The 16,025-nt window shown below is 41.2% G+C and overlaps 1 protein-coding gene across 2 annotated transcripts in view; it reads right to left on the bottom strand.

Annotated features, from left to right (window-relative positions):
* Positions 1 to 6,302: 6,302 nt before the first annotated feature.
* Positions 6,303 to 16,025, bottom strand: part of axdnd1 (axonemal dynein light chain domain containing 1) — a 115,652-nt gene continuing 105,929 nt past the window's right edge. For both annotated transcript variants that reach the window (XM_067990517.1, XM_067990516.1), the window contains exons 27-29: positions 14,504 to 14,595; positions 7,309 to 7,454; positions 6,303 to 6,617 (exon numbers count right to left, since the gene is read on the bottom strand). In XM_067990517.1, the coding sequence (XP_067846618.1) occupies positions 6,541 to 6,617; positions 7,309 to 7,454; positions 14,504 to 14,595 (315 nt within the window). In that variant the 3' untranslated portion in view covers positions 6,303 to 6,540. The remainder of the gene's footprint in view (positions 6,618 to 7,308; positions 7,455 to 14,503; positions 14,596 to 16,025) is intronic.

Below are 16,025 nucleotides of genomic sequence, written 5' to 3'. Positions count from 1 at the left end.
GGTCATTGTCTGACAGAACGTGTATTAAGGTTTTTCATGTAATTTTATTCTACCTCTTTCCTCATGTATGACATTGTACTGATAGTGACTAGTCAGCTGCATCTGTTAATGTGTCTTATTCCTGATATACTGCTGGTATTACATCTTGCTTTTTTATTATATATACTGTCATGTTCCCTTGACTTTTTTCTTTGTTCATATGAAAAAAATCCTAAATTAACTTATGTACAAAATAGCAACAATTAGCATATTATCAAAATATTAATGATTAGAACAGAAAATTAAGCTTTGAAATTCCTGGGGCCTGGGAGCGAAAACCTATGTTTCTTAGGATTTTAGGGCAGGACCCAATTACACTAAGCCGCCACCCCTTTTTCTACCTGTTTAAAAATCTACCAGAAGTGGGGGCAGCAGGATGAAAATTTTTTGACTGATTTTCCCATGGCCCATGAGTCTACTAACGCTATGACAAGATACCACATTGGAATTTCCTCTCTCTCTCACACAAGGTGGACACCTTGTATATGATGCAGGCATCCATCAGAAATATGTAAATACCCCAGGAGATGGGCCAGGGTCAGAGGCACATCCACACCCATAAGTTAGAGTTAATTCCACCCGACCAGAGATTCACTCCCAATAGGTCATTTCTGGAATTTGAGGCCCTTAATCTTTAAGGGTCAGTTCAACAAACAAAGAAATTGCTTTATTTTAAATTAAGAGTGCTTAATATTGGTTTGAATTGTTTTCTGAGAGATCTACTTTTTTGACAATATGGCCAAAATTGGAACAGATGCTCACTTATGGCACAATTTCAACTTTACTTCAAAACAATGCTGCTGACTAGCATTCGAAACATGTTCTGCATCATTGGGAAGAAAAACACAACTTAACACAGAATTTCTGAAAAGATTTTTTTTTGTAGTAAAGGTGTAACATCATGTCATAATAATAAGGCAATGACCATCATTTTTTGGTCTTTGTTTTTGTGGTTTTGGTGCCTTTGGGTTTGGTAGATGCTGTTGACTTTGTGACCTTCACAGCAGGTTTAACAGGTGCAGTTCTGGTTGGCAGAGGACCTAGAAGAAAGATGAAATAGTTGTCGTCAAACACATCATCAAATCAGAGATTAAAAAAACATGGGGGTAAAAGTGGTCTTAAGCTGTAGTGCAGAACGGGCGACAGCAAATTGGCCGCCCATTTCACACTCCGCCCAATTTTCTTTTTAGAGGTGAGCAGGAATATTTTCTATCAGTGTCTAGTGAAAAGGTGGCTCTCCAACCATAAGTGCAACAATTTAAAGTAATATTTTGGGCCTCCTGCTGTATTGTGCAATGCTTAAACTCTGATTTGGAAAAATATAAATACATCAATAAAATTGCCTAATCAATCCTAAACATCTAAACCTTTACAATGTATCAGAAATGGTTCAGCCAGTCTTCAGTGACATTCATTGTTTTGCTATTCCTGGCACAATTTTACCATTGCTCTTCCTTTTCTGCGTCAGTCTGAGTTTTCTTGTTCCTGTTCCTATCTTCCAACACTAGCCGTTATTTTATGAATTTTTAAAAATAAATTATTAAACCTAAATTGTAGAGCATTGCTCATAAAGCAGGATACTGCCATGATACAGAAAATTGGAGAAGATGCATCCCTTGCTCTTCCTTTGATGAGTCAATCGAGTTTTACTGCTTCTGTTTGTATTTTACAACTAAAGCCTGCATTTTAGGAACTTTGTAACTTGTGAAACCTAGATGAAAAGCCAATAGCCATAATGCAGGACACTAAGAAGGATTAAGAAAGTAGGAGAAATGAGGGAAATCAAAAGCAGCAATTAGGTGACTCCCTGCTTTCTGCCACTTCCAACCTTTCACTATTGCTTTTTAAAAAAAAAATCTATACAATTAAAAATGACCTGTGGCTAGCGCATGTCTGCAGTAGCACATTTCTTAGGCATCGTACCTAAAAAGTATCACTAGGGTAAAGACAGCGGCTGGGTCAAGTAACCACTATCTTTTAAATTAACCATGCCAACTGATTAAAATAGGCTTAAACGCTAACCAGTCAAAATTCAATTCCATTCCGTGGATGTGTAGGAAAAGATACTCATCAACAATCAGCAAACACCAAAGAAACAATAATAATATTCAATTTTTTTCCCCAAAGCTACCATCTAGAGTCCACAAGCTGCAAGTTCCATAAAACTGACTAAAGTGTTCAATTTTCTTTGAGCAAGCATGTTATTTCCTCACATTCCACAATACAAGTACCTAAAAAATAAATTTACATCATAATAAATTAAAAGTTACATAATTTTAGAAAAAACTCTAAACTTACTCATAAGATTTTCCACTGTATGTTAGAAATGCTTCCAACAAGCTTCTTCCGCACAAGCCTACCCTTCTGTGTGGCCTGGGACTTGGGTTCTGCTCTGTTCCCAGAGCTTGAATTCTTTAACTAGGCCTGTTGATAAATTCTGTGAGCATGAGAGAAATGCATCATAGGAGTTGTGGTTTTCACCTCTCCTGTAGAACGATAATATCCAGTGCGCACTGACAGCCCACACGACATGACAAGCAGGTGGAAAATTTACAAATAACAGTGAGTGGTGGGGATAAAACAAGCAAAAATAAAGATTTCATTTTTTTCCAGCACTTCATGCAGTTGTATCACTGAGCAGGATTGATGTTTGCGCTGAGACCAGAGGGGGAATGTTTATGAGGTGCTTTCGTGCTGAACTCACAACTTTGTAACCAAAATCAATCGATGAAGCCCGAACCATGGCAAATGACCTATTGCTCAAGTAATTGGAGATTTGATGGTGGGAATAAGAATTCCTGCTGCAATGCTACATCAAGAACAACTTTAGCAAGAACTGCAATCCACTGTGAAAAGTAGACTGAGAAAAAAAGATTTGGAGGAGGGTAGCAAATGCTGCAAATGCAGTGTAGGAGGTAGAGTAAACGTATATATTTTTAAATGTAAATAACTGAGACTATAAGGTTTTAGTGTTGAAGAGCAAACACAATTACTTGCACGTTAAACATGTTTTCTAAAGTGGTAGGGAAATAGTATTGCAAATATATTTCTGATGCCTGTATCTTTCAGTATCAGCAATTTGTAATATTCTTACCTCGTGTCCATCAGGTGATACATCACATCAGTAAATTCGTTGTATCAGCGATGGGAAAAGCTGTGTTGACGAACCTGACGAAGGAGGAAGCCTCTGAAAGCTTGTGATTTTAAATAAAGCTGTTGGACTATAACCTGGTGTTGTAAGACTCCTTACATTTTTTTATTCGTTCATGGGATGTGGGTGTCGCTGGCAAGGCCAGCATTTATTGCCCATCCCTAATTGCCTTTGAGAAGGTGGTGGTGAGCCGCCTTCTTGAACCGCTGCAGTCCGTGTGGCGAAGGTTCTCCCAGTGCTGTTAGGTAGGAAGTTCCGGGATTTTGACCCAGCGACGATGAAGGAACGGCTATATATTTCGTAGGCTGCTGCTGACCATGTTAAGCAAGCAGAAACCATGCTCCAGATCCTGGCTACGCAAGGAGAATGATATGGGAGGTGCTAAGCGTTTGTAAAGTTTTAACCAATATACAAGGATACATAACCACACTGAGGTTATAGGTGTAACTAATAGCTACCACCTCTTACCTTTGAATACTCTATCCTTCTTCACCCATTGACTTTCTTGGCATCACTATCTCCCATGACCTAAAATGGAACTCCCACATCACCTCAACTAATAATGCTGCACCCAACAAGCTTGTTTTTCTCTTGTGCTCCAAACACTTCTTTCCCCTAAAACTCAACTCTCTATAAAGCCCTTAAGTTAAATACTGCTGACATATTTGGACAGGCTTTTCAAACATCTTGCTCGAGTCACTGGACAGGACACAAGTAAAGGCCCGTTGGCAGATAGGTGATTCCCATTTTAATTCTAGCTTCCAATTTCTCTCTCCATCACAATTTTTTTAATCTGTTTTATTGATACAACTATGATCAGTGCTGCTCTGAACTTTCCTCTCTTGTTCCTGTGAACCTAGAATTATTAAGTCCTACATGCTGTTGCTCCTCCTAAAAACCTTACTGTTTTTCAAATCATTCCACAATTTCCTAACATAACTTATTAATTCCCAGGACCTCAAGTCCAGACCTCCATCAGCCTTTCATTCTTCCTACAATTTTGTGGCTTTTAAAGCCAAAATTTGACATCACCTAATCACTACTTCCTGAATTATTCCACCCCTTCTATTCTTTTCAACCTTGGTAGTATCTTGCACTATGGACCTTAGCAATTGACCATAGCTTTTCAATAAAATGTAAGAATTGGAACACTAGCTTCCTAATGGTCCTATTGTTCAAGGTATCATGAACTGTGCCATAGAGACCAGAAGGTACCAGCTTCAAATCCTGGTTTCTGCTGAATTAGTAGGTTTCAGCCAGGGCAGGAATTGAAGTGCTACAATTGGACTCTGACCCAGGATAGGAGAGAGGAAAATCTGCCATGGTTCCCATTCCAACCAATTGATCTCTGCTGGATTGTGAGGGCATGGGGTTTGGGTTTGGCTGCAATGCCTCTCCTGGTAGAATACCCTACCAACCCAGTGTCTAAGCATTCATTTGAATAACGGACACTTATGCAAGGTAAAAAGGTTTGTTGGCACATGAGGAGCTACACACTGATCAGTCAATGTATTCAGGAGAAGAGGGCAACAAAGGAGAGAATCTTCAAAAAAAAAATCCAAAAGTGCATCAAACTACCCCGAGAAATTCCATAGTGCATATTATAAAAAATAATAGATATTGACTGCAGCCGAGCACACTGCTTTGCGGCACCAATGCCAGTGTCATGGAGTCATGAAATGTAGTTTCAAAGTCTGCACCTTCCAGACTGATGAAATCCCATTCTCAACCCTTTTGCCGTAGATGTGCCAAGTAGAAGCCAGGTATCTCCCCCTTGGGGAAAAGAGAAAATCAGAAGGATTATCATGAACATACTACTCTCATTCATCTCCTAGGAGCCGTCTCACAGCAGCATCGACAAATCTCATTCTCTTTCTCCCTCCACCAGCCCCTTCGGCCATAGTTGGTGCACAGCCAAGGGAAATCAGGAAAGGCAAGGGTGAAAAAAATAATTAGAAATAGAAGGGTTCATACCCTTACAAAGGAAATAAAAATAGGAATAGCAAAATAGTAATAGCCTCTGTGGGAATAACTTGTGTAACCTCAACTTGGGAGTCACATTATTGTTAGCAGCCCGTGCTTGTGTTTTATGATTTTATATGAACTCTGACTCGATTACAACCAATTTAGATATCCACCTTCCTTTAATTTTCAAATTTGAGTTTCTGATTGTATGCCAGCCACAAAAATCAGTGCAGATATCAGTTGTGAGTGAATTCTGCAATGTTGCAGAAGAAGGGTTAGGAGAAAAGGCATGATCCAAGTCTTCAGAATCCTACAAGGCACAGATGATGTTTATGCAAGCATGATATTTGATTTGGACTGTGAGCTCAGATTTAAAGGACATTACAAATTTAACAAGTGAGAAGAGATTAGAAAATAAAATCCCTTAGAAACAAAGGGATATAGAATTGACTTCCAGAAAAGCAGTTTCTGCCGTGTCGATTAACTCCTTCAAGAAATGGTGGGATAAAAATATGGTTGGCAATGGGATTGAATATTATAAAGACAGACACAGATTGAAATGATCAACTACTCCAGGAGACTGATGGATCCTGCGCCAATGAGGTCAGACGAGGAGGGAGAAGTTCTCATCTGTGGATGTCAAGATTGAATAATGGAGATAAGGGGGATGGAGAGATAGATTGGAGCATCACTTGATTATTTTTGAGTATTAGGCAGTGTTTATGCAGAACTTTCTGTCAGGAAATTAAATGGGTGAGGTAGAGCCCAGAAAATGATGGATTTTCATATGGCTGTGGAAGGAGTGGGGTTGATAGTAAGAATAGCCTTTTCACATTTACAGTTTCTTATGTTCATGCTGAAGGACGGTCGGAAGAGTGAAATCAAAAAGCTCATACAATGGCCACAATTATATAAGAATTAGATCAAGATTTACCATTTACGTGTGATGTGATTTAGTTCGGAAATTGACCTACATAAACCTACAATTACAGAAACTCTCTCAGCCAGCAGTTAAAGTGAATATAACTTGTCACTGTGGAAATTACACGTAGCGCACTTAGAAGTCTTAAGGGACTTGACACATCACTCAATATATTACTAACAACTGCTTTATTTAACTACAACTATAAAACTAGAGATAGCAGCAATATAAGGTTCAGTAGCAGTAATCATCATAGCAGGGATTAGCCCAAACATATTAATATTTAATTTTTAAGATATCAGCATGTACTTGGCAAAACTCAGAGTTCAAAAGAGGGTTAGTATGCTTTCAGGTCATCTCTAACTTTGATTTACAAAAGATACAATCTCTTTTATGCAAAAGAACATTAGGTGGAGCACTGAACTGTTCAGCAAGCTTTAATGATGTGCTGATTTGGGTTTCATCAACTTATCTTTCGTTGTCTTCTTGCTTGAGAATCATCTTCTTTTCTTCCCAAAATTTTCAACGTTCCAAAACCACCTGATTTATGTGAATGGTGTTCAACCTTAAATAACTTAATCTACTACAACTGAACATCACTTCTGACAATCAGACCAATCATAGCAAACATTATTGTCAATCATTTCAAGAATTCGCTCAGCTAGAAATGGGATATCAGCAAAATTGTAGGCGCCAAAATAATTAACACCATAGCATAATAATGCTGATTATTTTGTTTTGTTTGAAAGATTTTATTACTCTGTGTTGTAGGCCTCAACAACCATGGGGAATTAATCCCTCTTTTATTTGTTTTTCCTCAGCTTGAGAGGTGTACCAGAAATGATTAACTTGTATCTACATAAATTTCAACATTATTGGCCATATTACCAAAGACAATCAGTACCTTTATCTTTCATTTAGATTAACAGACATTTCCTAGAAAAAAAACAGCCTTTCCATTCACTCTATTTGAAATTATTTTGTGTGTTCATTATTCTTGACAGTACAATTTCAGTATTGACTGCACTATAGCATCAATATTAACTGAATTAATTTGAAAGAATTAATCTCCCTAATTAAACCTGTAATTTGAGGTTCTCCAACAGCAATGAACAACAGTGATGTAATGAATAACAGCTTAGTACCTGTATGACACTACCAGCAAATTCCATGGGCAATACATAGAGTTAATGGTGACTAAGAAACTTCTTCCTGTTGAATGAAAACTCACTTTTTACTTGAATCGGAACCACTTCCTTTTGTTCTTTTGTCTCCAGCTCCAGTGTCAGGTCCGTAATTTTATCCAAAGCCTCCTGCAGGCTACCATCCAGAGAACTTGCCCGTTCCTCTGCATTCAGGGCTCGCTGCTCTGTTTCTCTGCCAAAGATCAAGATGTAGAGGTAATTGTCAAAAAAGAACTAAAAGTGGTCATAGGCAATTAACAGCTCAGATAAAATGGGCCTGTGGGAGCATGGATTAGACTTGACCAGATTGTTGCTAAAAGACCAGATTTAAAAGGAAGTGCACTAAGCTATAAAATAACTTACAAAAGGTATGTCTGAATTCAGTGTCATGTTATATAATTCGTATAGAATGGTTCAAAAATACAATTCTTGAGGCTTTTCTGCAATAGTCCTTTAACTGTCTACCAGATCCCCAATGGCTCAATTGATTAAGGAAGTGAGCAGCTGAGCCATACAAACCAGAATAGTCCCAGGTTCTATGCTATGTTTGTGCTGAGTTATCTGATGTAACCGTGAAGGCAGCAAAAGCACTAAAATTGATCTCAGCACCCCTACTATGTTAGGGGCACAAACATTGACCACAATTTCTGCTCCCGATTGCTATAAAGCAATCCCTACTAGAAATGCATGTGTGAACGTTGTGTGATTTAATCCGTCCGCTAGTTGAAAAGCCTACTGACACTGACTGTCTAGAGTCATGCATGAAGAATGGCCACTTGGGCAAAGTACGCAGGCACCCAATGCCTGTGGAAATGTACCCCAGGAAAAAGTCAAAGCTTTTAGGAGACAAATAAGACAGGGGAGAAAAGTCAGCGGAGATAAAAAGGAAAAACATGATAAATATTGAAAGCAAACAAGCAAAAACAAATGTATTCCCAGTACAGTCTAATCCTCTTATTTCAAAGTTGCTTAATTCAACTTGAAATTGTGCAAGATATGTCTCCTGTGAAATCAGACTAGAATCATACAGCAGAGGAGGCCACTCGGCCCATCGTGCCTGTGCTAGCTCTTTGAAAGAGCCATCCAATTAGTCCCGCTCACCTGCTCTTTTCCCCATAGCCCTGTAAATTTTTCCTTTTCAATTATATATCAAATTCCCTTTTGAAAGTTACTACTGAATCTGCTTCCAACACCCTTTCAGGCTGTGCATTCGAGATAATAACAACTCGCTGCATTAAAAAAAAATTCTCATCTCCCTGCTTGTTCTTTTGCCAATTATCGCCCGGTTACCGACCCACCTGCCAGTGGAAACAGTTTCTCCTTATTTACTCTATCAAAAGCCTTCATAAATTTGAACACCTGTATTAAATCTCCCTTTAACCTTCTCTGTTCTAAGGAGAACAATCCCAGCTTCTCCAGTCCCTCCACATAACTGAAATCCCTCATCGCTGGTATAATTCTAGTAAATCTCCTCTGCACCCTCTCCAAGGTCTTGACATCCTTCCAGAATTGGACACAATAGGCTCTATTTTAGCACCTGCGATTGGGTGCGTTCCTGGCGGGGGGGGCTCCGAAAATTGGGAGCCCGGCTCCAACCCGCCCACTTCCGGGTTCCCGCATGTGGGACTCCCGCAGGCAATTAAAGCTGGCAGGGTGCCACTTAACAGTATTTATCTTGCTATTTCAGGTCATTAACAGACCTGATTAAGGGAATATTTCAGGAGGGGTGGGATTTTAGAAACAACTGGGACTGTTTCCCATACTGGGGGAAACACTCCCACTTGAAATGGACGTGTTGCAGCCATCAGCCTATGGCAGCTGCAAAGGTCCATTTGACGTGTGGGCGTGTGGGGGTGTGGGGGGGGAGACCCTCACTCATTGCAGGAGGCCACTCTGTCACTTTGGACAAAGTTTGGCCTCCACCACCCTCCTCCTAACAATCAAATTCACAAACTTGCACTTACCCCGGGGTCCAGACACATGTACCTACCTTGCGGAACCCCTCAGATGTACATCTTCCGGATGGGGGCCTCCGTAGCTGCAGTCATGACCTCTTCAGAGGGCGAACAGCATCACCAGCCTTGCCGGCCACGCCGTCCACCTCTGACATGTGGAGCTCCACAACACAGTGCTGTGACACATCCACCTGTACAGCATGAGGGAGGGCAACCGCAGAGAGAGATGCGTCGCAGAGGGCACTACCCTCGCCACAGGGTCCACAGACCGAGGCTCAGCTTCCTGGATCTCTGAGCAGCAGTGCACACGGAGGCTCGGCTCAGAGTCACTCGACATGTAGTCGTGGACATCTGCAGCCTCCTTCATGCCGAGCTGCTCCCGGCTGGCCCGAGCACCATCTTCTTACCTGTCGCTGTCAAAGTCACCACTGCCCTCAATAACTTCTCCTCCGCATCCTTCCAGGGTGCCACCAGGGACATCGCTGACGTCTCTCAGTCGTCTGCACAAAGAGCCCTGCAAATACACCTACACCCACCCTGCAGTGACACAATGGGCGGCATCAGGTGTGGGTCTTCATTGTGATCCTCAGGAAAGGGCATTATTGCACAAACCAGACAAGATTCACAAAGACGTGGCAGTAGTGGTGTCAATATAATATGTAATGTGAGTTGATCAGAAATTAAATATAAGTAAAAACCATGACAAACCCTCAAACACCCTTGTGCATCCCCTTCATGCTCAGAACAGGTTTGCCTTACGTTTCCTACTGCACATATGTGATGCATGCCCTGTGGCTGCAGCACAGGTAGTGGCAGGTTGAGTGAAGCTGACTGTGAAAGAGATGCATGAGAGGGTGAGTATGAGATAGAGCCATGAGATTGTATGAGGATTGGGTTGAGTGGTAGTGGCGGGATGAGTACTGGCGAGGTGAGTAAGTGCAGGTAAGATGAGGATGAGGTTTGAGTGGGTGTGAGGAGTGATGTGATAGAGTAGTGTTGGCAGTGCAGAAGGAGATGTGGGGTGGGGGCGGTGATGTGGCAGACGGAGTGTAGGGGAAAGAGTAAGTGTACTCACTTTGGCTGACCAACTTAGGTCATTGCAGCGCCTCCTGCACTTTTTGCAGGTGGGCGATATGTTGGTGGTGCAGGTGACCTCCTCTGCCAACTCGAGCCAGGCCTTCTTGGTGGCAGAGGCAGGCCGCTTCCTCCCGCCCGCCTGGGGGAATATCTCTGTCCTCCCCCTATCCAATGATACCTGGAGTGAGGCATCATTAACCTGGGAGCAGCCTTCCCCCTGGGCTGCTCCATGCTGTATTTTTTCCTATTTGTTGCAGCATCAGTCAGTGGAGGACTGCCCCTTTAAATAGAGCTCCTCCAGCTGACAGACCTTACTGCGCATGAACAGTCCGCCCGACGCGCAGCTCAGCAGTGGGGAACCCGGAAGACCAGGTAAGTAGATCCAATTAGGCGGGGCAGACTGATTTCACCGGGCGCGTTACCCACGCGCCCAGTCGCCCCCCCCCCCCGCCGCGAACCCGCAGCCCTGGTAATATCGAACCCAATACTCCAGCTGAGGCCTAATCAGCGATTTCTAAAGGTTAGCATAACTTCCTTGCTTTCATACTCTATGCCTCTATTTATAAAGCCAAGGATCCCGTATGCCTTTTTAACAGCAGTAGCAACTTGTCCTGCCACCTTCAAAGATTTGTCTATGTGAACACCCTGTTCTTGCACAACCTTTAAAGTTGTACCATTTAATTTATATTGCCTCTCCTTATTCTTCTTTCCACAATGTATCACTTCACACTTCTCTGCATTAAATTTCATTTGCCATTTGTCTGCCCATTTCACCAGTCTATGTCCCCCTTAAGTCTGTCACTATCTTCCTCACTGTTTACTACATTTCCAAGTTTTGTCGCATCTACTAACTGAAATGATGTCCTGTATAACCAAGTCCAGGTCATTAATATATATCAAAAAGAGCAGTGGTCCTAATATCAACCCCTGGGGGACAGGACTGTATACTTCCCTCCAGTCTAAAAAACAACCCCTCACCACTACTTTGCTTTCTGTCCCTTAGCCAATTTTGTATCCATGCTAAGAACATTGAACATAAGAACTAGGAGCAGGAGTAGGCCATATAGCCCCTCGAGCCTGCTGCTCCATTCAATCAGATCATGGCTGATCTTCGACCTCAACTCCATTTTCCCACCCGATCCCCATATCCCTTGATTCCCTTAGTGTCCAAATATCCATCGATTTAAGTCTTGAATATACTCAACGACTGAGCATCCACAGTCCTCTGGGGTAGAGAATTCCAAAGATTCACAATCCCCTGACTGAAGAAATTTTTCCTCATCTTGGTCCTAAATGGCTGCTCCCTTATTATGGGACCACGACCCTCTAGTTCTAGACCCTCCAGCCAGGAGAACAGCCTCTCAGCAACTGCCCTGTCAAGCCCTCTAAGAATTTTATACGTTTCAATTAGATCACTTTTCATTCTTCTACACTCCAGAAAATATAGGCCCAATCTACTCAATCTCTCCTCATAGGACAACACTCTCATCCTAGGAATCAATCTAGTGAACCTTCATGCACCCCCTCTAAGGCAAGTATATCCTTCCTTAGGCAAGGAGACCAAAACTGTACAGGTACTCCAGGTGTGGTCTCACCAGAGCCCTATATAATTGCAGCAAGACCTCCTTACTCTTATACTCCAACCCCCTTGCAATAAAGGCTAACATACTATTTGCCTTCCTAATTGCTTGCTGTATCTGCATGTTAACTTTCTGTGATTCATGTACAAGGACACCCAAATCCCTCTGACTACCAACATTTCTTAGTCTCTCACCTTTTAAAAAATATTCTGCTTTTCTATTCTTCCTACCAAAGTGGATAATTTCACATTTCCTCACATTATACTCCATCTGCCACCTTCTCACCCACTCACTTAATCTGTCTATATCCCTTTACAGCCTCTTTGCGTCCTCCTGACAGCTTACTTTCCCATCTAGCTTTGTATCGTCAGCAAACTTGGATACATTACACTCGGTCCTCTCATCTAATTCATTGATATAGATTGTGGCCTCAGCCCCAGTAGTGATCCTTGCGGCACCCCACTAGTTACAACCTGCCAATCCAAAAATGACCCATTTATTCCTACTGTCTGTTTTCTGTCCATTAACCAATCCTCAATGCTAATATTTTACCCCTAATCCCATGAGCCCTAATCTCGTGTGGCACCTTATCGAAAGCCTTTTCAAAATCCAAATATACTACATCCACTGGTTCCCCTTTACCTACACTGCTTGTTACACCCTCAAAAATCTCCAATAGATTTCCCTTTCATAAAACCGTGTTGACTCTGCCTAATCATATTATGATTTTCTAAGTGCCCTGCTACTACTTCCTTAATAATAGATTCTAGCATTTTCCCGACTACTGATGTCAGGCTATCTGGCCTGTAGTTCCCTGTTTTCTCTCTTCCTCCTTTCTTGAATAGCGGGGTTACATTTGCTACCTTCCAATCCAAGGGGATGGTTCTAGAATCTAGGGAATTCTGGAAGATCAAAACCAAAACCTGCACTACCTCTGCAGCCACCTCTTTTAAAACCCTAGGATGTAGGCCATCAGGTCCAGGGGATATGTCGGTTTTTAGTCCCAATAATTTCTCCAGTACTTTTTCTTCACTAATATTAATTACTTTAAGTTCCTCACTCTCATTAGACCCTGGGTCCCCCACTATTTCCGGTATGTTTTTTGTGTCTTCTACTGAAGACAGATACAAAGTATTTGTTTAACATCTCTGCCATTTCCTTATTCCCCATTATAATTTCTCCTGTCTCTGCCTCTAAGGGACCCACATTTACTTTCACTAATCTCTTTCTTTTTACATACTTGTAGAAGCTCTTACAATCTTTTTATATTTCTTGCTAGTTTACTCTCATATTCAACTTTCTCCCTCTTTATCAATTTTTTGGTCATCCTTTGCTGATTTCTAAAATCCTCCCAATCCTCAGGCTTACTACTCTTTTTGGCAACATTGTACGCCTCTTCTTTTAATCTAATACTATCCTTCTCTAGTTGGCTACGGTTGGATCACTTTTCCAATGGAGTTTTTATTCCTCAAGGGAATGTATATTCGTTGAGAATTATGAATTATTTCTTTAAATGTTCACCATTGCTTATCTATCATCATATCTTTTAATCAAATTTCCCAATCTACCTTAGTCAACTCGCTCCTCACACCTACATAATTGGCTTTGTTTAAATTTAAAACCCTAGTTTCGGACTTAACTATATCACCCTCAAACTCAATATGAAATTCTGTCATATTATGATCACTCTTCTGCCACTGCCCCTTTAATCCCATGGGCTTCAATTCTGCTAACAAATATATTATGTGGCACTTTATCAAACGTCTTTTCAAAGTCCATATACTCATCAATCGCACTACCCTCCTCAACCCTCTCCGTTACTTTATCGAAGAACCCAATCAAATTTGTTGGATATGATTTGTCTTTAACAAATCCATGTTAGCTATCATTTATTAACCCATGTTTTTCCAAGTGACAATTAATTTTGTCCTGGATTGTAGTCTCTAGAAGGTTCCCCACCACCAACATTAAGCTGACTTAGCCTGTAGTTACTGGGTTTATCCCTCTCCCCTTTTTTGAACAGGGGTGTAATATTTGCAACCCTATGGCACCACTCCCATATCAATGGAGGATTGAAAGATTGTAGCCAGAGCCTCTGCTATTGTCAACCCCAGTCCATCACCGGCATCTCCACATCAAAAGATCCAGACATCATCTGGCCTCAAACTGGGCAGGTCATTCTTAATGTTGCAAAGTGCCACATTTCACACTAGCAGCTAAACACTGGCTTCAGCATACAGCCCTAGCTTGATGAAAGATGTGGAGATGCCGGTGATGGACTGGGGTTGACAATTGTAAACAATTTTACAACACCAAGTTATAGTCCAACAAGTGTGAAAGAAAGAAGTGTGCAAAGTCAATCATCGCTTGCTTAACCAGGGTTGTTGAAGTACGGATCAGGCTACAAGAAATATATTGCCCTTTGGAACTCCAATGCAATATTTCCAAGTCTCCCTGTGCTCTCAGCAATAACAAGGGGCAACTACATAAGCATCTATTCTTGTTAAAGGTTGTCTGTGGCTGCACTCTGGTTATGCCATCTGAAATATTGGATTAAACAACTCAACACATGAAAACAAGCTTTGCTAGTAGTGAAGTTGAATCCAGGAGAAGTATAAACAGCTACTCACATAAGCTGCTGCTGTAACAATGCCATAGCAGCCAGTGCCTCATATGCCTTCATTGACTTGGGGTTTACAGGAACAACAGCCTTGAGGTCACTCTGCAATAAAAGTTCTGTATTAAGCGAACAGGAAACAAGTTCAATATATCGAGGGTAGAACATGAAGCATTAGACCAGGTTCATCTTTCCATAGTGAAACAAAAATATCACACTTGGAATCCTTCTTTGTTTTATTTATTCTGAGTGTATCAATTTCCTTCATATAATATAGATGTATTTTGTTAATCTTCTAATATTTTTAAATAGTAGAGTTTGGGCCCGTGACATGTAGCTTTAAAAAAAACTAGAGAACCAGAACTAGCATCTAGTTTCTTCTTTGACCAGCTTCAGCTCCCCCATCAAATTATGACACCCTCCCCTCATGCCCCCCAACCAGCCCAGAACAACCAGCTTATGGTTCATCTCCCAACGTGTGCCCTTGCAATGGCCCCTTTTTATCTGAGCCTGTGCTTCTCCTAAATCACCAGACTCTTCTATGTAGTATTTGAAGTTTTTTTGACATGTATGCTCAAAAACAGTGAACCTGCATAACAATCTTATTCGGATCAGCCAATACTTTAGTAATAAACTTTCTCACAGGCATTTGAGTTCCACTTGTGAGAGCCATAGTCCTGTTTAAAGTCTCCTCACACAGGCCAATCGCAAATTGAAGACTGTGGGCCCAGGAAACTTGTGCATCTGTCCTAGGGTTGTTAACCCTCCAGGAATTAAAGAATTAAACTCCTGAACACTGCTGTGAGCAATCAGAGAGAAAATTGATAGGAGCATTAAAAAAAGCATGCTTTTTTTTCATTTTCTTTGAACACTTTCATTTATTAGTTATAAAAAATGGCAGCATATAGGGACACCGCTATTCCTGGCCATAATGGAGATGATTGGGTAATTCCCCCGTCAACATGGATAAGTGTGAGGTGGTGCATTTTGATAGGAAGAATAAGGAGGCGACATACTGCTTGGATAATAAGAGTCTAAATGGAGCAGAGGAGCAAAGGGATCAATAAAAGTAGTGACGCAGGTTAAAAAGGTCATAAATAAAGCAAACCTAGCATTGGGGTTCATTTCTAGAGGAATAGAATTGAAAAGCAGGGAAGTTACATTAAACTTGTATAGAACCTTGGTTAGACCACACTGGAGTACTGTGCATAGTTCTGGTCTCCATATTATAAAAAGGATATAGAGGCATTTGAGAAGGTGCAAAAAAGATTCACAAGGATGATACCGGAACTGAAAGGATATACTTGTCAGGAATGGATGAAAAGGCTGGGGCTCTTTTCTCTAGAAAAGAGAAGGCTGAGGGGTGACCTGGCAGAGGTCTTTAAGATAACGAAAGGGTTTGATAGGGCAGACATAGAAAACATATTTCCTCTTGTGAGGGTGTCCAAAACTTGAGGTCATAAATATAAGATAATCACTAATAAATCCAATAGGAAATTCAGGAGAAACTTCTTTACCCAGGGAGTGGTAAGGAT

This window comes from Heptranchias perlo, chromosome 9 (genome assembly GCF_035084215.1).
Source record: "Heptranchias perlo isolate sHepPer1 chromosome 9, sHepPer1.hap1, whole genome shotgun sequence".
NCBI lineage: Eukaryota > Metazoa > Chordata > Chondrichthyes > Hexanchiformes > Hexanchidae > Heptranchias > Heptranchias perlo.
The sequence above is the reverse complement of the archived record's forward strand: the minus strand, read 5'-3'. Positions and strand labels throughout refer to the sequence as shown.